General features: G+C 36.6%; 1 protein-coding gene across 1 annotated transcript in view; it reads right to left on the minus strand.

Annotated features, from left to right (window-relative positions):
- KLHL29 (kelch like family member 29) overlaps positions 1-25116 on the minus strand; it is an 830662-nt gene that overhangs the window by 194575 nt on the left and 610971 nt on the right. The window contains exon 7 of the mRNA XM_063440860.1: positions 868-1006. Within this exon, the coding sequence (XP_063296930.1) occupies positions 868-1006 (139 nt within the window). The remainder of the gene's footprint in view (positions 1-867; positions 1007-25116) is intronic.

Raw genomic sequence — 25116 nt, forward strand, 5'->3', positions numbered from 1 at the left:
TACTTTCTACGGGTTAGGCAGAAATTACATTTAATTACAAAGAATGCCATTGATTTCTGATGCTATCTGTACTTTTGCTAAAAGACAATTAAGTTGATGTGTACAGACTGCCATAAAGCTTTGCTCTAAATTACTGATGACTGATTAATCTCCTAAATTGGCTACATAGACAATTAGCCAGGGACCTATGATACGTCATGTTGACCAGCATTGTACAATTGCATGGACTTTTTCTCTTTATTTACAGAAGATACTGTTCTGTGCTTTATCTGTGGACCCCGTTGCCTTCAGATCATTGTGATGTTAACTAGAAATGGATATGGTTATGTGGACCTGGCTGAATAATATGCTGTGGTGCCTTATCCTATCAGTATGTTGCGAATGTAATCACTGCAGCATTTTGTGAACTCCTTAAGGTCCCGCCATCCAAAATTCTTGACACCAGTGACTGGTCTGACTTAATTCGGTCACATTTAACCCCTTTCGGTGCTAAAGAAGTTTTACTTTCTTAGCTAATTAAAGGATCGAATTTTAACGGGGCTAAAAAGGGGCAGTGGATATAGAACAAACAAACAGAAAATAAATGAATAAAAGTAAAAAAATAAAATAAAAAAGGGGGGTTAGATTACAGATAATTGCTCCGCAGGAGTAATAACACGTTACAAAATATTGTTTGTGCGTGCTTTGTTTTAAAATACATTCAAGAGAACTGGAAAGAATGGCTGCTGGCTTCTGTGACAGAAGATTCAGTCTTCGCAGACCTGCAAGAAACAGGAGGAAAAAAAAAAAACCAAGAAAAAAAAAAAAAGCCACATATATGCGCCCTACGAAAGAACAGACCAGATCACAGCTGGGAGGGAGGCAAACCTTTTAATCAGGTCCTTGAAATACAAGCTGCAGGAAGCTAGAATATTTTGATGGACTTCAAACTCTCTGCCTTCAACAATAATTTTCAGATCTGTAAAGTCTTTCGCTTTGCGCTGTTGGTTCAATTCCTTCAGCATTTCTGCAGAATAAAAAAGACAGACATTGCCAAGGTTCCAATTAAGAATGCTCTTTTTTTCCATAACGTTGAAAATGAGAAAACACTAGATATTGCTCCATTTTTTTTTTTTGTGTGTGTATCTCTTGTTGTTGGCAAGACTGGTTCAAACAACTGACAGTATGAGAGATCACAGACACCATGTCTAAAATAACAGGAACCTTCGAATATTACAAACAGCAACGACAAAACACAGTAATAATAATAATTATTATTATAAAAACATACAGATATGCGGATATAACAAAGAGGGAGATAAACAAAAACATAGCTTTTTTTCGGATAAAGGTATAGAAAATGGAAATATTGGCTTCATAAAGTATCCGATAGGAAGTTAGATTCAAGTCGACTCGTTATGGAGTTAAAAAAACAAAAAAACACAACATAAAAATTAACATTATAATGATTTCGACTAGTTCTTGAGTTGCGAAACCTTAACAATGCATTTGATTTCTTACCAGATAAACATTCGATTATGAAGCACAGTGTGAACAGTTTGTGACTTAAATGTGGTAAAGACCTGTAGGAACAATGTAATCTTGGCAATTATGTATTAACAGTGATGTTAAGATTCCGTGCACATCAAGTAAGGCAATTATATTTAATATAAACAATAATTTTCAGTTTGTGTGATTAATTTCTGAGAACAAACATAACCCCCAACCTCTCAATCAGTTAACTGGCTGACAATGAAATTATTACTAAGCTAAATCAAGTATGAGACATAGGACTCATGTTCTCATTCCATTAGTGGAGTCGTGTCCCTCGAGACCCCCAGAGAGATTCAGGAATGAACACGGCTTTAGCATATAGATGATCTTCCAACTGTGCAGTCAGTAAGAATCTGCTCACTCATTTCTGATACAGACTGCCTAAAATAACCACACTGCATTAAGGACCTACCTTGGTGCACGTTGAACTGTAACTGCGCTTCTATGATTAGAGCGTGAGAGAATGGCACGATATCTGATTTAACATGTTAAAATGTTATCGGTTTAACAAAGGTCAGAACTGTTAAATCTTAGCCACAGAGGAGTTACAACCATTGGGTGATCTGAAAACTATTTCATTTTTTACTAAACTCAATCTTTTTTCTACAATGTTTAACAAACTATAGATAAAATAGACATTTCTCCTATATAGAAAAGCCTGTCTTAAAGAAGACATGTAATAAAATTGTAATAATGTAATAATTGTGGGACCGCACGGACCAGGCTTACACAAACTGCAGTTGACATACTCATATATATATAATGCTTTTCATTTAGTTCGATGTGAATGTTGAGAATCCACCCCAATGTAATTGTTCCAGCATGTTTTATTTTATACAGGAGAAATGTTGCAATTTAATACAAGCAATGCACTTTAAAATAATGGAAACCAAGGACTACCGTGAGAGAGATAAACTTAACTCTGGTGACTGGATAGCAGTTCTTGCATAAAATGGAGATATTGCCATCGGTTACTGAGTTATTGTCATCTCATATAAAAGAATCAAGCCCTTTATATGAAACAAGTTCTGAACACCTTGCTATGTGGTTATAGTCAGGGTTTATCAAGCTCTAAGAAATGGGAAAGGATTTTGGATCTTGGCTGACTAAACAGAACTTTATAAACTTCCTTGTCAGACTCACATTGGCTGAAAAGAGTATCACAGCCTTGATTACAGTACACAGAGTTCTTATTGTAGCAATGGAAACATTTGGGGGTTAACCAAAAAGAAAAAGAAAAGTGGTTATATTGACGTAATCATGTGTCGCTTTGCATCAGATTGGGTAGTGATTACATTGTTTTTGGAAAGAGAAACAGGGAAACAAGCGGAATAAATTCATGCCTTCCAACTGTCCCACTTCCAGTTTCCTGTCCCACCTTCCCACTTTAGTTCCCTTGTGACCTGCATCTGTCGACATCAGGAAACTGTCCCTGGGTAGCAAGATTGAGCGCAGCACTTGTTGCGGTTATGCTATGCAGCAGGTACTAGGACCACGCAGATAGTGGTTCTGCAGCACTCTCTGCATGGTCCTGAAAGCTGGAGGCCAACCAAACAGCTCGTCAATGGATGGTCCGCCCCTTTTCTGAGCAAGTCCACCCCTTAGAGTCAATGCCCCGCCAGGGGACCCCTTATTGGCATGACTCCTCAGGGCCTTGCCCACTCCACCCAGATTATCACAGCATGGGTATGGCATCATAGTATGGATTCCCTTCTTTACTTTAAATCACAATTTCTGAGTCTGTTTCTACTGAATATCAAAGGATCATGAGAATGCATAAACTATTACGTAGAATCTCACAGAAATGCTTAATTGTCAACAATATTGTTCAGGTTTTGATCTGTCTACAAGAGAATCCCAACGATCCAGTTTCACTTCCAGTTGTGGTCATTGCACTGAGTTTCCAATAGAACAGGTCTTGTACTTGACTAGTGCATTTTCCATTGGTTTGGAGGAAGACCCAATGGATATGGGCTATGAACACCCTGCCAACAAACAGGGAAGTGTTGGCAACATAATTCTCTCAGACAGCTAAATGTTATTTCTGCCTAGAATGTTAATTTCGATTTGAAATCACTTTGGATATCAAAGCAAAACAAGTTCCAAACGTAGAGAGATGTTCTACTGGTTTCCACAGTGGTGGCTCCTTATTTAGAATTTAGCCTCACAATAGTACCGGCTTTATCTTGAAAAACCTCTCCCATAATATTGTATCTGGATAACAAGGAGTTACCGGCAACAGAAAATTAATGCAGAAGAATTGTTAAGAAAAAACAAAACAAAAAAAAAGATGCAACAGAAATCGTGCAGTGTATAATTACAAAACCCAGACAAGTAAATGTCACCCTGCAAGCTTATATATATATTTAATAGAAACACGGCAGTGCCTGAAAGGCTAATTATTCTGTACTGAAATGGGTCACTGCATACAGGAGAGAGTGAGCAGGTTATTAGACACACTGAAACATCATCAGCTTTTTTGTCATTTTCATAATGGACGAAAAAGACTATTGTGTCCTTTGGGTTCTGCATGTTTCTAGTTTTTAATCTTTTATTTGACTGGAGCGTAAACCCATCTTGAATCTTGTTATATACATATATAAAAAAAATGTACATTTACATTTTTTTTTCTCCAAAAATTCAGTTGTGAATACTGACGCCGTTCGGGTTTAACAAAAGCCATGAATCACATTTCATGATAGAATCATAAAAGATACCTCGATACATGCATGCATTCAATAAACAATAAACATTCTGTTAAGGGTACAGAAGGTCTGTCTACAGAAAGAAGACCCGCTAAGTAGACTGATAAACCTCGAACAGATAGCTGCGAAAAAAAAAATTCTTATTGGGCACAGATTCAAAAATAAATAAATAAATGAGAATCAACAACACACACACACAAAAAAAACTCAATTAGGGTAGATTTTGGATGTTTACTGCTTTTCAAATTACTTGCAAGAAATGGATTATTATATTATTTTGCTCTGATAGTTCCCTACTTTTCGAGAGAAGTTTGAAGCAGCAGTCAGTGTGTAGCAAATTTTGAACCCATTAGAGGCCATTTATCACGTTGTGATGTAAAGTACTGATGGAGCATGTAAAAGTGGTACACATGCCTATTTTCCTCTTTTTTTGTAAGCATGTGAATCCAATTTCATATATTTTCCTGTATTATTCAATTATACAATGTTACCTAGAGAAATACTACTCTTTATTCACTTAGCTGCTAAATGAGCAGGTGCATTAGACAAGACATCTAAAATGTATTAAACCCACAAGAAAAATGCCTAGATTGTTAGCTCATTTGAACAGGGTATTTTGTCTGCATTATATTCCGTATGCAAATTACTTGGTGTCTAATATGCCCGTTTTATGATTGTAAAGAGCTGCAGAATAAATGATGATTATAATAATAATAATGTCCAAATTGGTTGGTTATATAGTATATATTATATATGTAGTGCGAATCACGGAACAAGGAATGAAAAAACTGTTTTGTTTCTTTAGTGATTTGAAGTTCTGTCCGCGGCACCAAAAAATGAAATGAAAAAAAAAAAAAAGAAAATATTATTGATTATTATTGAAAAAGAGATGATTGGTGGTTATGGGACAGCCACTAAATGTTGATTTTAGACACAGATTAAGTGAGAAGTGACCCACAGACAGAAAAAGGAGGATCAGTACAAACATTTATATTTATATATCCATATATTTAATAAATACATATATATTTACTGCTCGCCCTTTTTTCCCCTCAGTTGGTTACTTGTCACTGGATCTGTGAATAGAATGGCAGAATGTACTGCAATATATATACATAATATTTATTCTAGACCACCATAGATTAATTATAGGAGGGATTCCAATCTGAGACACATTTTGGTCCATTAAGACCAGTTCAAGTATTTTGACCAAATCAGACAATCCACAGAATCCAAGTTGTTATTGCTGCATGGAACTTACAGCTTGCAATCACATTACGCCTGGCAGGATTTCCAACCACCTACACTTACATACAGGGATATCATTTCTAATTAGTGGGGTAATAGCTGCTTGATCCAAGGAGACATCTGACTGCTATTTTGGGGTCAAGAAGGAATTTTTTCCTAGTTTGTGGCAAAGGTGGAAGCGCTTCAGACTGGGTTTTTTGCCTTCTTTTGGATCAACAGCAACAACATATGTGAGGAAGGCTGAACTTGATGGACGCAAGTCTCTTTTCAGCTATGTAACTATGTAATTATGTAATTTAGGTTAATCTGACCAGATTTGGTACCAGATTGTATGTGTGTCTGATTTTGTGGTGTTCCATATTCTGTAACCCTGTGGCATGGCATACATTGGCTATGATGAATAACAATTTGAGTGAGTGGATACGGTGTCACAGATCCACTATATGCAATGCTGCTTGTGGTTTTCTCCAATGCCAAAAATACATTTTTATGAAGTCAGCCAACCCTTGCCTTCAGTCCATGAAAAGGGCATTGATCACGTTCCTAAATTACTCAGGGGGTGACTGTTGAACAGGGAAGCATTCATGGGATCTTTAGATGCCATGAGCCCGCAACAACTCAATGAAACAAACCTAGTACACAGTTCACTCATACAGAGATAAGCATATATTGCAATATCCTGGTTTTTGTCCATATAGCTACCCTTCTGGTTTTATGTGAGGTAACTGGGCTACTTATGCATACATCATGTCTTGTCTTGGCTATTGCCAGTGCTTTCATACAAGCTATTTCTTACTATATGAGTACTTGGAATAATGCCGCTTGGAATAATCCTCGAAGTTACACAGAACTTGTGATAGTTTTTTATGGATTGATACTTTGTCACAAATGTGATTATTTTCTGGAAGCACAGAGGGTGCATTCTGTTTATGAATATTTATTGGATACATGGGTTGCACTTGTTTGAAACAATGTATATTGCTTTATGTGTCTGAATCACACCTCTGTCTATTTCTCCTACTAGTGCCGTTGTGTTGTTGGTGATATATGGACTTGTGTGCTGGTCTTTTAATTTGCTTTTTCACTCCACCGGTTTCCATCATGACTCCCAAACCTCTTTCATTCCTCTGTCTCACCCTCACTTTGATTTCTCCAGCACTATTTAAATGTGTTTGTTGTCAGTACACATTTATCGTGAAAAAAGTCCTTGTGAGGACTGAAACATTAATAATGATCTGTAAATACATAATTAAAATGAAAGCATTTCTTTCTGTATATATATATTTATAGTAGTACACTAATAGGCCAGTTTCCAGGCCATTTTGTTTTTTCTGAATCGTATTTCCTGAAATAATTGCATTGAAGAAATTCAACTAGTGTGAACTGAAACACCATAAAGGTTTGGCCAAAACATTTTTTTTTTCTTCAAAACAAATTTTAAAGTCTAATGAGCAGAATATATTAGTTGATATCATGTGTCATATAACTTCCTACCTACAGGGTGACTCAAAAGTAACAAAACCAGAGGATATGAGAACTCTGAAAACGAACAAAAGCTTAGAGGAACTCAGTAGCTTGCCCTTCGATAAATCCCAGCTCAGGTCTCAATAGTTTTTTCTCACTTGTTCCATTACAGAGAGAACCGGTTCCAAGGTGTTTTAGACTAATCCCATCCGTAAGGGCAGTCTAGAACTCAAATGCAGGCAAGTTTTCTCTGCACGAGAGATACAGCAACCACGGACTATTGCTTTGGCCTTCTTTGGGTCTAGTCAACGAGGTGTAGTTGATACCTCTCTAGGCACAGTGAGCACGGTGCCACGTCTGGATTAACATTTTGAACTTGGGGAGAGCCATGTTAATGCATTGCAACAAAAACAGAGAATATGAGAACGGACAAAAGCTTAGAGAAACTCAATAGCTTGCCCATTAAGAAAAAAATAAAATTAAAAAATTAAAAAAGATAAGGATCCACCCAAATATCTGTAGACTAATCACATATTTTGCTACCATTTCTTACAGATATTTGGGAAATGCCTTACTTTTGATTCACCTTTGGGAGGTAGGGGGGTAATTCTGACATATTGTAACACTCATATTGATGGAAGTTTCAGACATATATGATAATACCTCGTGACTCCAGCAGTCTTCCGCAATAAAACGCATAGATTGCATACTATATGTGAGTAGGGTCATCCACAAAGATAGAAGTGAGTTTTGTGAGCAAAAAAATGTATTTGCCTTTCCAGTCCATGAACTGCTAGCTACATAGCTCCTTTCAGACAGCACATGCTGTTTTCTGTAGGACAGCAATACACAATGCCTTTGGAAGCTGCAATACATGTCCAGAGTATGGGCTGCAAAGCAAAGTCCCTCGGGAGAATGCACACAATAAAGCCTGCATTAGATGCAATACATACATGTGGCAGGAGATACATTGTATATTCCCAGATATCTTGTCTGCAGCTATTGCAAGCCCTCCCCTTCTTACCCCGTCCAGACTGTTACTGTCCAATCGCAGACGTCTCATTGCAGCTCAATGAGAAGTCTTTGCAAGGCAGGTGCTCTGGGCAATTGCTGCCTCTTGAGTTTAACTCCACTGAGCTAAACAAACCAGGAAGTAAAATGACTTGACTGCTTGAAAGCCAGATAGATGTAACAAGGTTAAATGTAAAAGTGCCAATTTCTATTAAAATCTGCACTTTTTCCAAAATGGAAAAATAGGACATGCTCTTCACACAAAAAGCTTTTCAACAAGCTGTCTGAAGTGCCTCTTTAGATCAAGAGAATTGTAGAAAAAAAAGTCTCTATTTCAGTTGCTAGGCATATGAACATATGCCACTGTTTATCAAATAAGCATCAAAAATAAATAATTCACAGCAAACAGAAAACTTTGCACACTATAGAAGTGGGGTGACCATTACTGGTCCCACTGAGTAGGTACAGCTGCCATGAGTACCCAGGTCCTATGAAGCCTTGAACATGGACCATTTTATCTGATGGTGCATCAGTTTTTTTTTTTTTTTTTTACCCTCGATGACCATGATATCACATAAGTGATACAGAGTCTGCGATAGAGAGGGGTACGCATGATGTGCACACTCAATGGCACAGATCTCTCTGCTCACTCCCCGCAAAGTCCCAAATGACTGCACTCACAGACCATGCCTCTCTGCTATTACAAGAACGGAGTTGCAGGAACAATGGCCTGAAAGGAAAGGCATTAATGCTACCAGCTGTGCACACAAATCCCTCGAAACACACAGCGTAAAGGGTTACGCTTCTGCACTCTGCCCAAATAGTGAATTTATTATGGTTCTGTGGTTAGCAAGTATGTAGAAAAAAAATAGTGGTGCAGCTAATGAAGCCTAGATAGGGTTTTCACACAATGCATTATTAACACAATATGAGCATATTGTACTAAGAAAACTTAGTCAAGGGTGGGGAGGCAAAGCATTACACTTGGGAACAGCTCTGACAGCTGTAATGATGTTAAAATGTACAATATAAAGAAGGAGAAAAACCTGTGCTTATTTTTATTAGCAGCCATTCTCTTATTTTAATTAGTACGTCGTACATGTACTTTGTCAAGACAACTATTCTGGCCAGAAATGAAAGAACAGATCATGTTTGAGGCTGCGGATTTGAAACCATTGCCACTGTGTAGGTAACAGCACACTCTGATAGGTTACTTAAGGTTTGTCGCTATTCAGTGTTTTGTCACTTATTTAATTGAATGTGTATAGAATTATTAGATTTGGGTTTCATGAATGCTAGGCTCTGATGGCATTGCCAATTGCGACCTGCTCAATAATTCTCTCCGATTTTTTTTTCCAATAACATGCTAATTATCAGGAATTCAAAGTGAATTTTCCATTTTTGGGTCAGAACTGCCAAGCTGTAAACACAGGTGATTTGGATACTTTTAATTTTCCAATCTGCTTATTTTCACAGAAAATTTCAAATTCACTTTGTTTGGAATTCTTGACAGTCACACATTATACCCCAGTAAATGCTACAATAGGGTTTATGGACATTATAGAATGAGGAATTGTGAATTGTAAAGCCATAGAAAAATGACGATTCCTCTTTAGGCTACAAACTAGCTCCATGAAACCCTGTATATTTAACTTGATAAATGGATGGTCTGATCGAATTAAGGAATGAGTTTATTATTCAATTAAACATGTGGGTTTTTTTTTGGACGTGCAACTCCATCTAGGAGCTTCACAAGCCATACCCACATCAAAAAATGCCCCATGCTACATTTTTACTAAACTATTAGAGGAAACAGGGGAACACAGAAAAAAAAGTGTTCTCAATAAATAAAACATTATACAAATATTAAGACAATCAATCAAAATCTTCTATGTCTGAGTCTCAAATATATCTATGCAGGAGAGTTGCATTTCTTGTTTAATATGAGCCACAGGGCTTTCTCAGTGGCTGAGAACATCTAATATGTCTTAATATTAAACAACTCCATTATTCTATGGGTTAATTCGACAATTAGTGACTGACCTTGGACATGATATATTACAAGAGAGAATGATTCTTCATAAATACATACTATCACACAGGCTTCATGAAAATACCTTTCTGTATGCTACACTATATACACTATAGAGAATGTGAGTTATATTTTACTGTATTCTTTTATAAAGATCTATTGTTAAGGATTCAACGAAGACCTCACTCTGTCTGGACAGATTGTAAGCTCTTGAGGTCAGTGATCACTCTTTCAATGTATATGTGCTTTTATATTTCTTTAAAGAGCAATTTAACCTAGACTTATAAAATACAGAAATATTTAGAGGCCACACGAACTAAACCTATTAATGTTTTGAAGTAAATAAAACTCGACAATACTTTGTGAGAGCCTGGGGCGGTAAACAAATATTAGAAAGAAGAAAACTGAGATTTTCAGGATGCAAACATAACCATACAGGATGCATGAGCAAGTCACTGCATCTCATTGAGCTAGAGGCAGAACACAAATGATTTTATACGCTCTGGGGCCAAGGATTGTCGGGGGCTATTTACAATGCTGATTCTACATCTTTCAAGTTTTGCAATAGCTAGCATCAATAATTTGCATCCTCTGTGCAATGCCTAATTATGAGGCTAATTACAGCAATCCAAGCACTTCTGCACCTGCTTCATCCAACGTGAATGCAGTTGGGTTAATTAGGAAATAAATGCTACATAGTTTCGAAATACAGAGAAACTGTATCCTATATGCTGCCTACAATGGACATCTAGGACATATTACATAGAACTGAAAATGTCATACCTCTTTCTGGAGAAATACCAACCTTCCAACTGTCAGTAACTTTCCAGCCTTCAACCATAGAAACATAAAAAACATAGAATGTTATGGCAGAGAAGAACCATTCGGCCCATCTAGTCTGCCCAATTTTCTAAATACTTTCATTAGTCTCTGGCCTTATCTTATAGTTAGGATAGCCTTATGCCTATCCCACGCATTCTTAAACTCCTTTACTGTGTTAACCCTCTACCACTTCAGCTGGAAGGCTATTCCATGCATCCACTACTCTCTTAGTAAATGAATACTTCCTGATATTATTTTTAAACCTCTGCCCCTCAAATTTAACCCCTTAAGGACACAACTTCTGGAATAAAAGGGAATCATGACGGAATATATCCGTCATCTGTCCTTAAGGGGTTAAGACTATGTCCTCTTGTTGTGGTAGTTTTTCTTCTTTTAAATATAGTCTCCTCATTTACTTTGTTGATTCCCTTTATGTATTTAAATGTTTCTATCATATCCCCCTGTCTCGTCTTTCCTCCAAGCTATACATGTTAAGATCCTTTAACCTTTCCTGGTAAGTTTTATCCTGCAATCCATGAACCAGTCTAGTAGCCCTTCTCTGAACTCTCTCTAAAGTATCAATATCCTTCTGAAGATACGATCTCCAGTACTGTGTACAGTACTCCAAGTGAGGTCTCACCAGTGTTCTGTACAATGGCATGAGCACTTCCCTCTTTCTACTGCTAATACCTCTCCCTATACAACCAAGCATTTGTATCACCTTCCTGCTAGTCAATCACAGATTATTTTGCACTGGGGATTTCCCCATTCCCTTGCACAAGTTATCCCTCCCCTGCTGTGGACCATATGACCCTCCCATTAGTCTCTAATTCCCCTTTTGTCAACCCATGTTTAGTTTACAATGTCTGTGGCAGCATGTTGTCCTCGGTTCTCCACCAACCCTTTCGACATACTATCCATGCCAGATAATAAATGGACCCTTTTTTCCCACCTGCTTCATGAAAGCTGTTTTAACTCAACCTACTTCTGTATGTTAATATCGTAGCAGTTTAGAGTAAGAAAGATCAGTCTCATTTGGTTTTTAAACTTTGGGTTAGGGCCCAATATTATTGTATTTCAGTTGGTCTACTGGTTGGAACAAGGACAATAAATGTACCAGATCCCAAGCAGCTACCTTCTTAATCGTAGTGAAGACCCCTCAACACTGTGAACAGTCTATTGAAGGTGTTCTTACAGTACAATGTAAGAAGTTTCCCATGAAGGTCAGATCATTTCAGTCTCTGTAAAAATATATTAAGAAACTCAGATTTATTATCTATTCCTAAAACCATATTATTCCAGACTACATCATTCCCACTATCCAAACCATGCCAACCTTGCAATAATAACAATGATTCATCATTTTCTGTATACTATCCATTTATAGAATTCTTAGTTACAATACTTATTACCTATTTATTTGAATTGTCTACTTATACATATACACACACAGTTTATACCACAATTATTTTTAAATATAAGAACTTCACTAAAAGAGCATCCGTTCCATGTGAATCTCTGACTCACATAATAACCTAATATATAGCTGGTTGTTCTTCTAAAAAAAAATGTCCCTAAATGTTCCCATAAATTGCCTCTGGAGGCTAGTGCTGCACAGTGACCTGTATATTGTTATTGCTAGCCTAGGGTCCTTTATAACAACGTTTCAGCTGCTTACCGTTGGGATTGCCCTATCCAGGCTGAAGCTCTGTGCTTTCGTTTGTACACCTAATTGGAGCACCTGGGGCTGTGCAGCTACCCATTAGGCTTCCTAAACCCTGCGTTCTTGCTGAAGGAAATACCGATTCGTGACACAGACACCCACACATTACATTCACGGGTGGATAAAATCATACGATTGAAAGTAACTCGCCCCTCTGGCAATGTAAAGATTATATGAAAAATTGTTACAAACAAGTTTCCATTCCTGCTGCAGTGACATTACTAATAACCTCTGAGTGATATTGCCTTGATTAATTATTTAATTGCTAGCCATCTAACAATTTCAGCAGGCATGCTTAAAATAATTACTTTAAGATGCTTGTTAATATTTTAATATGGAATATACATTCAGACATCTTCTAATGTCTTTAAAATGTTCCGGAGTGTCTGATGATCTTGTGGTGCATTTGGCCTAAATATAAGTGTTATTTACCAACTATCAGAGTTATTGCAGTCACATGAAATGCAAAATGCAATTTTCCAATGCGGAAAATTATCCAACTTACAGTAAAACTTTTAGAATTCAGTTTTGATCACAACAATTTGCTTTTCATTGCATTTCCCACTATGTAAGTGGTGCCAAAAGCCATAGATAAACGTTTCAGCCCTTGATTGCAGGGTGAGCAGTAACAAGGTGTTTCAGTCTGAAGTTGTAGGTTGTAACAATCGATGGTTGTAGGGCTTTCCAGTCAGGACTCACATTGACAAACATTGAGTTTTTCTGGTAATGGTCAATCATTGGGTGTTCCAGATCACGGTTATGCAGTGGTCGAGATCAAAACAATGCCTCTTCACAAACAGCCACATTTGGACACGATATACTAAGATAATTTTGATCTCTCTGAAAAAGACAAAGATGTATTCACTAAATACAGAGTCTTTACTGTAGGGCCAAAGGGGCAACTACCCTGAGCCTCATAATTTGTAGGGGCCCACAACAGTTGACCCTTACACATCGAGGCAGATTGACCAGGGAGGGGGCCTGCTAGGGCCCTTTTACGCTCTGTGTGGGCCAGCTGCTACGCTCCAATGTTAAATACTAAGTGGCCATCTTTAAGCCTGGAAAGTGCACAGCCCAGCATGGCTCTGTGAGCTCCAGTGTTTAGGACGTTGTTATGTAACTCTCGAGAGAATACACACTGGACCACCAGGGAAGCCTTCATTGCACTGTGTCTCCAGCAGACCACCAGTGATAAGGAATATTGCCATCCTTGCCCAAGGTAAGTCACAGGATTTGGGGAAAAAGTATATTTATTTTTATTTATTTTTATTTATTTTTTAAATACTTTACCCTCAGCTCATGTCTCCCCATTACAGCCCCTATCCCCTCACATTACAGCCCATGCTGAGGCAGAGTCTTGCCCAGGGCCTAATTAATATTAAAGTCAGACCTGCATTGTCTAGTGATGAATTAAAAACTGAATTGCAAACTAAATTTGCAATGCCATTTTTATTTCACTAAAATTCATTGTGAATCAACCCCACTACAATATATTTCAGATGTTTGGACATTAATATAAGAACATTTAAAGATGCGGTATCACAAAAAAAAAGTAACAATTCCTTGTTCCTTCATCCTTTAAAACACTACTTCAGCATTCATTGGGGTGCATGATGTAGAATAGTTAAGTAAGAAAGGTACTTCTCTCTAGTGGAACCTATGTTAAGGGTATAACTTAAAAGAAGAAAAACTACCACTACAAGAGGACATAGTCTTAAATTAGAGGGACAAAGGTTTAAAAATAATATCAGGAAGTATTACTTTACTGAGAGGGTAGTGGATGCATGGAATAGGCTTCCAGCTGAAGTGGTAGAGGTTAACACAGTAAAGGAGTTTAAGCATGCGTGGGATAGGCATAAGGCTATCCTAACTATAAGATAAGGCCAGAGACTAACGAAAGTATTTAGAATATTGGGCAGACTAGATGGGCCGAATGGTTCTTATCTGCCGTTACTTTCTATGTTTATATAACTCCGATCTATGTGGCATTTTCCTCAGCAGTGCCATATGTGCTTATGTGCAGTACATTTCTATACTTTGTTGAATGGTGGAGAGCAAAGTATATAATCGGTAATATATAAATATAGAATATAAAACACATTATAAAAAAATCTTAGCACTATTTTTAGTAAGCAGTTAGCTTGTGGTATAATTTAAGAAGGGACAGTTTCCCTTTAAATAAAATGCATTTATTTATACACAAATATATAAAATAGAGTGAATGTTTAGTGTTCCAAAATAGAATGTATATCAGAAGTTCATCCTAAGGCTATGGTTAAGTTTTGCTGCAGTGAGAGATAGAATCAATATTTATAGGGGGTTCTTGGTAGCTAAAAGTTCCAGCTTTGCGAAGACTAAACAAGAAGTGTTAAAGGTCAACCAACAGCTCTCTCCAGGGCCGGCCAAATGTAGCAAAAGTCAGTAACCTGCGGGTATTGACTGTACACTAACTGTATAATGATCTTCTCTGCGAGGACATAGCCTGTGGGAGACCCCATGCGCTCCCACGTCGTCTCTGTGACTGTCTCTAATTTAGAACTGATTTAAATAATTTATTCATTCAAGTAAACACGATAATATTCTTATTATTGGAATTTATATAGGAAATGATATATAGTTATTGTTATAAATAGGGGAAATTAACAACAAATGAGACAAACTATTACAAATTTTGATACAGAAAAAAATTTATGATGATGGCACTCAACAGAGAAATCGGTGCCGGTATCAAGGTCACCCTGAAATTCTACCTCCAAAATTCTAAAATCAATCAATAAATAGGATACCGCACTCTAATTAATATAGCAAATTGTTGTATTGAAATATTGTACAAAAAAAAAGAAAATCAGAACCTATGTTCACAATACATTCAAAGGGAAAACACAATTAATTTGTGCGCCCATAGAGTCAACATCACATCAGACACTATTTGTACAATATTTCAATACAACATTTTTCTATATTAATTAAAGTGCGATATCCTATTTATTGATTGTATTACAAATTTTGAGAGGTACGATAGATTGATGAGGGCCCTGCTCGAACAAGTATATAATAAAAGAGCGATATTCAATGAGCAGGTTGATGGTACAAAAATGATACTATGTATAAAAGGATCATACAGCATGTGCACAAAGCTAATCAAAGATTGCAAATAATAAAGGATGAATAGAACAGATGATGTCAGCAACCAATCAAACGATGTGACTTCCTGAGATTTTCCCAACATTCCACTGTGCAGCCAGATATCTCTCTTTGAACTCCTTTATGATGCTCTGTGTCCAATATGGCCAAAATTAGCCAGAAATGTATTTTGTATAAACAGGAAACCTGCCTAATGAATTTAAAAAATATCAACACAGTATATAGACAGTTTCAGCAAGCAATATGGCTGAGCATAAACTATTTCCGATGACAGCCTATTTTAAGACGGATGGGTTTAAGAATATAATGACATCCTGACTTGACTTTTTTTGATCAGCATACTGGAGAGATAAGCTAATGTCTTCTCCTGTGAAATAACGTATTTTATTCTTTGTACTAATTGGAAGGTTTATATTAGGAATAGTAAGTTCCACTGACTCACTGTGCTCGTCTTTGACAAAGACCCTATTGAAAGTTGTTGCTACCCACGACCGAGGGGCACTGGAACTTTCTTTCTTATTTGATATTAGCTATATCTGTTTTTAAGGGACCTGGGCTACCGCCTATTCTGTAACAAGAAAAGTGCTTCCAAGGACACTTGTACTTGGGATGGTTTCCAAAATCACCAAATTCGCAGAATTAACTAAGTAACTGAAAATTCAACTATCTGAATTAAAGATTTGTAATTTTTTTTTTTATATATATTTTAACATATTTGGGGCCAGCATTTGAAATGGCAATGTTACGTTTTCTGTGTTCTATAAACAACTTACACTATAAACAGAGATGAAGAGTTTGTCATTTATCATTATCAGGTTATGCACCAACGTGTGAATTTTCAGGATTCAAAGAGAATCCTACATTCTAGGACAAATTACTAGAACATAGACGAAAGCTCTAGAGATTAGTCATTTATATTTGGCTTCAATTCACTTTGAATTCTTGTTAATTTCCATTTTAGTTAATGTAGTATATTATTGTATAGCTAATTCTTTAAAAAAAAAAAAGAGAAAAAAAGTAGAAAAGGCTGAAAAGAATTATCTCCCAAGAACATACAGATTACTTTTATACAGATCTGCTTCTCTATTTCGAGTTAGGTAATTAGATTTTAAAGTCTAGAAAAACTTTGGATTAATGCTAACTGTTTGAAATGAATGCTAAGTTTATTTTCTGTTTTGCTTGTTTAAGTGTTCTTAGAAACATAGAATGTGACGGTAGATAAGAACCATTCGGCCCATCTAGTCTGCCCAATATTTCAAAATACTTTTAATTAGTCCCTGGCCTTATCTTAAGTCCAGGATAGCCTTATGCCTATCCCACGCTTAAACTCCCTCACTGTGTTAACCTCTACCACTTCAGCTGGAAGGCTATTCCATGCATTCACTACCCTCTCAGTAAAGTAATACTTCCTGATATTATTTTTAAACCTTTGTCCCTCTAATTTAAGACTATGTCCTCTTGTTGTGGTAGTTTTTATTCTCTTAAATATAGTCTTCTCCTTTACTATGTTGATTCCCTTAATGTATTTAAATGTTTCTTTGTTGAGTTTTTAACCCCTTAAGGACACATGACATGTGTGACACGTCATGATTCCCTTTTATTCCAGAAGTTTGGTCCTTAAGGGGTTAACGTTGAGAAAAAAATATTTTGATTAAGTATGATATATATCAAGGGGCATGTTTTAACCATTAAAGGTTTATTCAATAAATCAGTTACTAAATACAACTGCAGAAATCCCATTTTTTTTTTTTTTTAACAGAAAAGGATAAATTCTAGAGTGATATGGCATGACTGAAAGTTGTAGGGTGTAAGACAGAGAGGGGAGAGTTAATTCACCTTTACAAGTGTCATAGCAGCTTCCTGGACCTCCCTTCCAATGGAAATGGGAGGGGTAATATGATAACATCATTCAAAATCATTTAATGTTTTGGTTAAAGCTCTCAAGAACAGTTTGACATAAACATGACCCAAAACTCTTTGCACTATAACCACTTCAATGAGCTGAACTAGTTCTGTTGTCACGACAGCTTGTGTGGTCAGCACGCAGAACTATGTATCATCTACATAGACACAACAGAAAAGGATAGAGCGTAAACCGGTCCTTAGAATGGCCGGACTAATACGTTAAAGACAGAAGATAGTCAATGGATAGCCGAGGTCAAGGAAGCCAGAAATACACATTATCGTTAAACAAGCCAAGTCAGGGAAACCAGAAATCAGAATAGTCAGGAATAGCCAATGTGAAAATACTGGGAATATCAAACAAGGACAAGAAAACGCAATTTCGGGAACCAGGAACGGAAACCACAACAGGGCAATGAACCAGGGAACTTTAAGGATTTAAATATCCCTCCTTTGGCTGTGATTGATCAGAGGGTGACCTCTGACCCCAGAATGTGAGTGCGTTGACGTCGTGGGTCACATGCACGGTCGTGCGATCCTGTTTTATTGGTTAAGGGCCGGCGGCCAGGAGGACCTGGTGGAGCGGTTCCCCACTCGCCGCTGTGCAGGCAGGCTCATTTTGTCTGCGTGGTCGCACCGGTCGGGTGCTACTGCACCTCGCGGCGAGCCGGGGGCTGTGACACCTGGTGCTTACAATGCCTATTTAATTAAATACATCTCTTCATGCAAAGATACTATGGTTGAGCTATGTTTTATCTTGTTTATGTTTTTATTTTAATTTATTGATATTTACACAGGGAAATTCTTGGGAGAATTTATTTTACATAGTTACCTAGCTGAAAAGACTCTTGCGTCCATCAAGTTCAGCCTTCCTCACATATGTATTTGCTGTTGATCCAAAAGAAGGCAAAAACCCTAGTCTGAAGCGCTTCCAATTTTGCAACAAACTAGGAAGAAATTCCTTCTTGACCCCAAAATAACAGTCAGATGTCTCCTTGGATCAAGCAGCTATTACCCCACTAATTAGAAATTATATCCCTGTATGTTATGTTTTTGCAAGTATTTATCCAATTGCAGTTCAAACATCTGCATGGACTCTGATAAAACTACCACTTCTGGCAGAGAATTCCATATCCTTATTGCTCTTACTGTAAAAAAACATTTTCTTTGCCTTAGATGAAATCTCCTTTCTTCCAGCCTAAATGTGTGACCTCTGTTTATGAATAGATTTCCAGATAATGGTTTGTACTGGCCCCAAATATATTTGTATAATGTTATCATAGCCCCTCTCAGGCGCCGTTTTTCCAAACTTAACAGATTTACATTTTTTAACCTTTCTTCGTTAATAAAATGCTCCATTCCTTTTATCAATTTTGTAGCTCATCTCTGCACTTTTTCTAGTGCCATGATATCCTTCTTTAGAACAGGTGCCCAAAATTGCACAGCATATTCAAGGTGTGGTCTTACCAGCAATTTATAAAGATGTAAAACTATATTTTCATCCCAAGAATTTGTGCCCCTATTTATACATGACAAAGTCTTACTGGCCTTAGCAACTGCAGATTGACATTGCATATTGCTGCCTGATTTGTTGTCTATAACAATTCCCAAATCCTTGTAGTGTGTGGTTATCCCTAGCTCACTACCATTTTGGCACTACAAATTGCCTGGCTAGCACATTTGTTAACTAAATATACATTTAATGGGAAAAATAATCTCAGGCTCGCTGTACACAGGTCCATCAGTCTGTTTGTCCTACTACAAAACATATTGTATCGCAGTTATAAAAGGCTTTTGCAGATTTTTGTCAGCAGAGAGAGAAGGGCCATTGTCACAAGTTCCAGATATAAACCAAGCATATTATTATATATTTTAACAGAACAGACAAGGAATTTATAAAAAACAAAACAAAAAAAAAACGAAATGAATGACCTTCCAACGCAGCAGTTTTCAACCAAAGACATCCTGTGTTTTCAACATAACCTTTCAGATTTTGTTTCCTTTAAAACTATGGTAGTGTATTTTGAAATCTATACATATTGTTACCTCTTTCCAATCTAAGTGGTGGATGGCTAAATACACAAATAATAACCAGCATTTGGCCACAGGCAAACTAAGCCATTATTTTGACTAAAACAAGATGGGATGCAAAAATGACATGATAGCAGTTTAACATTATATTTCACCTGTATATTGTGCTAGTCAATTTTGTTATTCTATCAATACGATTTAAAGTTCTACATCTCTTTCGTGTTGTTTCAAAGTATTACCTACAGATATAGAAATGAGATAGGTGTGCGTACGTACATCCTGCAGAATGCCATGCATGTGGCTATGCTCTAGCACAGCCATTTAGGTTTGATTGTAAATCTGCCGGTATTTTTGAGTTCCGTGGTTTCTTGGTTGCGTACAAATGTACATCTATGTGCTGTATTTAAATTTACAAATAGTTCTAATAGTCAGGAACCATGTGCCACTGTGTAAGTGTCATTTTTCTCCCTCAATGATATTTTGATGTTTACCCATCTCCCCATTCCTGCCATTAAAGGTAAGGAAACAGTGGAGGGTAGTGGATGGGGAAGAGATTAAGTAAGTGGTAATGACCAAACTAAATAGATAAACGCATGTATTATTGCATACACAAAATATTTTTACTCTTGCTGGACCTAGATGGGTTCACAGGCTATACACAGGGATTTACGCTGATAACATTCATATGTGAGAAGTTTATTAATAAATTAACTGAGCCTAGGCCACTTTTATAAAATGCCAGTGCAATCTGAAGATATACATAGCACAAAGTAAAGAATGTTTTATCACTTGTATACGTTTTTAAAAAAAATGGGAAAATGTGGCAAAAATGCAGAACGAGCTTCCCCTTCCCCACTTTGCCATTTCCAATTAGTGTTTACTTGATGGAGCAATGGCATATTCTCACACAATGCGATTTAGATGCACATATACAAGAAAACCCAGGGAGGTTTCCGCAGTCTCACAGGAGCTTACGTAGACCCCCAGTTTGTACGCTACAGCACGCATCGGGGTATGTAAATGATGTTGCTCCTCATGGTTTCATCTTCCAGGGGAGATGAAAATGAATTTTAACTGGAAGATCTAGGCACCGAGGAGCGAAAGCTTGAAGAGTTCATACGCAAGTGTGTGCTTTTAATTATTTATTTGTGTAATTTGATTTTTTTACTATTTTTTTTTTTTTTATATATACACAAACGATGCATGGTGGTTTTTACACAGGCAAACCTCCCACATTGCAAATACTAACCTATTTTGGAAGTACGCTTGGATAACACACACACACACAGAGTTTTTATTTAGCATTCGCTTAAGTTTTGATCTGAATGCAATGTAACTTGTTTTGATGTTTATATTTAAATAAAACCTCAGCTAATGAAAAAAAAAAGAATAATTAAAACAAAATAACACTTTTAAGAGCTCTGTAGCACAAAGGTTCAACCCGATCCATTTAATATTAATATTTATAATAGTTCTCAGAAACAGCAGGGCTACTTTCTTTCTTGAAAACAGCAGGGATAATTTCTAAAACAATTCTGGGGCAAAGTTCTCATAGTGGAGTAATTAGAGGGGCCATTCCAACGGTTTCCATGGAAATAGCTCCACTTTTCAAACTTTGCCCCAGAAATACTCATTATAAATAACCCTTGGAGCATCCTTCTGGAATGTTTTAATTAAGACAATTTGTGGGTGATGTTAACCCATTCACTACTAATTTATTCACGTTAACAAATAGAAGTGTTACAATATGATCAGGTATCATATAAACCTGGTTGTAAAATTACATTGTTTTTATTGATCATTAGGAATACCTAAAATAAAAATGGATGTGCCAATAAATACAATTTCATTTTTTTTGTATACAGCTATTCTTTATGGAAATGTCGGAAAACATCTTTACTGATAATATTTTATTTGTTTTATCTTGTGATATTAAAAACAAAAAAACAAAAAAAACAGCTAAGATAATGTGTATATTAGGATATATTAGGATAGATAACATGTTTTCTCATTTAAAAAAAAAACTCCAAAACTATTTACCGATGCCTTGCTTATGGATACTTGTAAAGAACTCAATAGCTGTCCTGGAATGTACAACAAGAGTCTGTTTGTGGGTATAATATTTTCATACAACATGTGCAGTTAAATGGCTAAAATCGGCATTTTTACTCTATTGGACAATATAAGAGGCTTATTTGATTGCTTTTTGGAATAGAGTTTCTCCTGTCCCACGGCTGGAGAAAAAAAACAGTATAACAAATTTAGATTCATATTTGAATTATTACAATTTTCATTTATATAACAACAACAAGCTCTACAGCTCAAATTTTACAGTAGGGGCATATTATCATTTTATGACGCAGCTGGTACTTCCATCAATTTCGACACAAGCATCCGTGCGTCAAACTTGAAACGCCATATTTGTACAATCTGGTTTTGTCATTATGATGCTATCCAATTGGCTTCTTCCAGTCACTATTTAAACCCTCTTCACACTAGGTCGTGGTGTCTGGCTTGCACTTACATGCTCTCGGCTCTTGCGCCCTCTGCCGATGATTCATTTCGAACAATTAAGTTTGAAACAGATTGTGACTTTGCCTTTGGATTTGACCCTTCTTTCCCCAGTGTCCTGGTAGCTTTATTGATTCTGTGTATCTCTGCTATCATGACCTTGCCTTGAGTCACGTTTAAGCTATTTATTCTCTATATTGCAAACTATAAAGACTTGCAATATGCTCCATACCTCCCAACATTTTAAATGGGCAAAGAGGGATATATTCATTTTAGGGGTGTGAGTGGAGTTCTGACCACGGGCGGAGCTGTTCTGAGATATTTTAGGTGACTTACTAAAAAATATTTATACAGCTAAAACGTAATTCCGAAACAGGAACGCTGTATCTTATTTACACGGTTTGATTTAAAAACACATTTATGGTAATCTAGAGACACATTACTGGGAGTATTATAAATGTGGAGCTCTGTTATACACTCAGACACACCAACAATATGGAGCGCCTAGAAAAGAGATTTGAACCCAAAATATGATCTGTCCCTCTAAATAGGGACACATGGGAGGTATGAATGCTCTAACTCGTTTACCTACCTTTTGTGGTTCTGATATTCATTCTGCATTTTAGGGTTTGGCTTATCCAGACAAATACACCATTTCACTGAAACAGCACAATTTTAGTGATTATGAAGACATGTAACACTATATGCGTTATTCTTCTAAAATTGCGGATTTAATTCTTCTAAAAAGTGTTTCGTTTGGAACACTTCCACAGAAATAAACGCATAGCGAGAGGTATGTAAATGTATTTGCATTTTAATTCATATATCTTTTTACTCATATTAATTAAAACTTAATTAAAAGTAATAAATATGATCTCATTTAGGGGATCTGAAAAAAAAAACAGCATTCTTCATTTTAATGAATACACTGCAGTCTTTGTGAATTATTTAAAACCCACATTTTTGTGTCTTCCTTAGACAGTCGTCTGCGCACAGCTGCCACATTTAAATACTCTCCTTGGAGAGTCACCTCTGCCTCTGGCCTTTGCTAACCTCGGGCCAGTACAGACAGCAGAGAGCGGTACTCCTCACGCACAACAATGAGACATTTAGAGTAGGGCTGGGTAGTTTAAATGCATCTCTCCTTTTTTTTCCTCTCACAGCGCCAACGTGGGCAGAAAGGCATGAACATACATCAAAAAAACTAAACTGACAGATGCTCTAGAGCTTTTCAACAATATAACTCCCAGTGAGTTTTTTTTGTATGTGTGTATGCAATCCGAGTGCAGCATTCTAAATTAAAATTAAATAGGAGTTTTTACGATATTCCAAAGAACAAGGGGGATCTATGACTTGCGCGGAAAATAATTTTGCTAATTTGTCATTTAAACTAAAAATGCACAATAGCTGCAAAGCAAATAGAAGAAGGTATTTCTGATTTACAAGTGCAGCATTAACAGTTAATTGACAAATATTTTAAATCCCGCAGTAGACTCTGTTTTGGCACTTTGTGCTAATTCATGCTGCAGTCAATGCGAGAACAGTCTTTGGTGTCACTAACTCACTAATCTGGAGATTTAATAAGGGTTCTTACTTTATAAACACCATAACATGCATACATTATACCAGTGTTTTTAATGAGAAACCAGTTGGTAAAATAAATTATTTTTAATCTATCTTTTAAATGCTAAATTGTTGGTAATACTGGGTATTTAAATAGTTGCCTGTCTTAAAGGAAAACCATTTTTTTTTTAAAATTAGTATAGAAAATTAAATATTACATTAATTTTATTGTGTATTATTTCGTATGTTCCCCTTTTTCAGATCTCTTGCCTTATCCTTGCTAGTTAGAGCAATCATCCTTAAATTCTCATTGGTCAAAGGCACATCTTATTTTAAAAGAGTAGATAGGCATGAGACTTTATCCTTGACCGAATTTAACTAAGAAGAAATTGTGTCCTCTCTGAAAATATGGCGATCATGTGTCCACATTATTTTTGTTTTTTTTTATAAATGGATCTTGTGATGTAAAAGGTCTCAGAATTAGTCTGTTTATTCAACATTTAGATTGGGTTTCTGACCCTGACATGGACACTGAGTGCTCAGCGTAACTGAGAGACCAGTACATATTTGGAGAAGGGTCATCGTCCATCAAGGGAAAGGTAACCCAATTGCAAGGTTTTACCAATTAGTGTAAATCATGTGTGGTCGCCCAGTTAAAGTAGGATATTCTTCAATATAATTAATTATTAACATTTATATATTGACAGTATACTCTACAACTCTTTACAGTTTAAATATGGGGATATAACAGTAAAAAAAAAGATCTAAACTATTACAACTATTAACCGGATCAAGAGGAAACTTATAATCCTGTATAATGAAAAAAATGGGCAACATGTGCACAAGGGAATAAGAGAGAAATTAATTGCTAGGTATGACATTTATAGCTGGTGGTCAGAGTGTCTGGCATGGAGGTAATTCAATGAATGTCACCAGAGTTGTCTGGTGGTATGAAATGGATGTTCTAGACTGCCATACACATGTTTGGTGGCTTGATAGACATCCCACCAAAGCAGCAAACCAATGCTGAAAAAAGTAAAAAGTAAAAGCCAAAAGGCAGAAATGGACTTTTTTAATTGTTGTACCAATTAACAAAACGTCCTGGACAATGCTATATTAGTCTCAAATCAAGGCTTTCCACCAGATCCTGGACAGTTGAGTGGTATGTACCTACTCAATAACTCCACCTTGGAATGCGAATTTAAAATAGACCATAATGGATTTTGCAGAGTTCTAGAGCTATCTATAAAACCTGCTCTTGGAAGCGATGCTTTAATTCCATATCTTCTTGTTTAAAAACACTGTTTTTGTTAACATAACAGAATTGAGTATTACCCATGGGACTTAATAAGGAAGGGAAAAAGAACAGCTAGATGACAGCTTTTGTTCTCGCATGCATGTTTGCTCAATAAAGGCTCCGAACAACC

This window comes from Pelobates fuscus, chromosome 2 (genome assembly GCF_036172605.1).
Source record: "Pelobates fuscus isolate aPelFus1 chromosome 2, aPelFus1.pri, whole genome shotgun sequence".
NCBI lineage: Eukaryota > Metazoa > Chordata > Amphibia > Anura > Pelobatidae > Pelobates > Pelobates fuscus.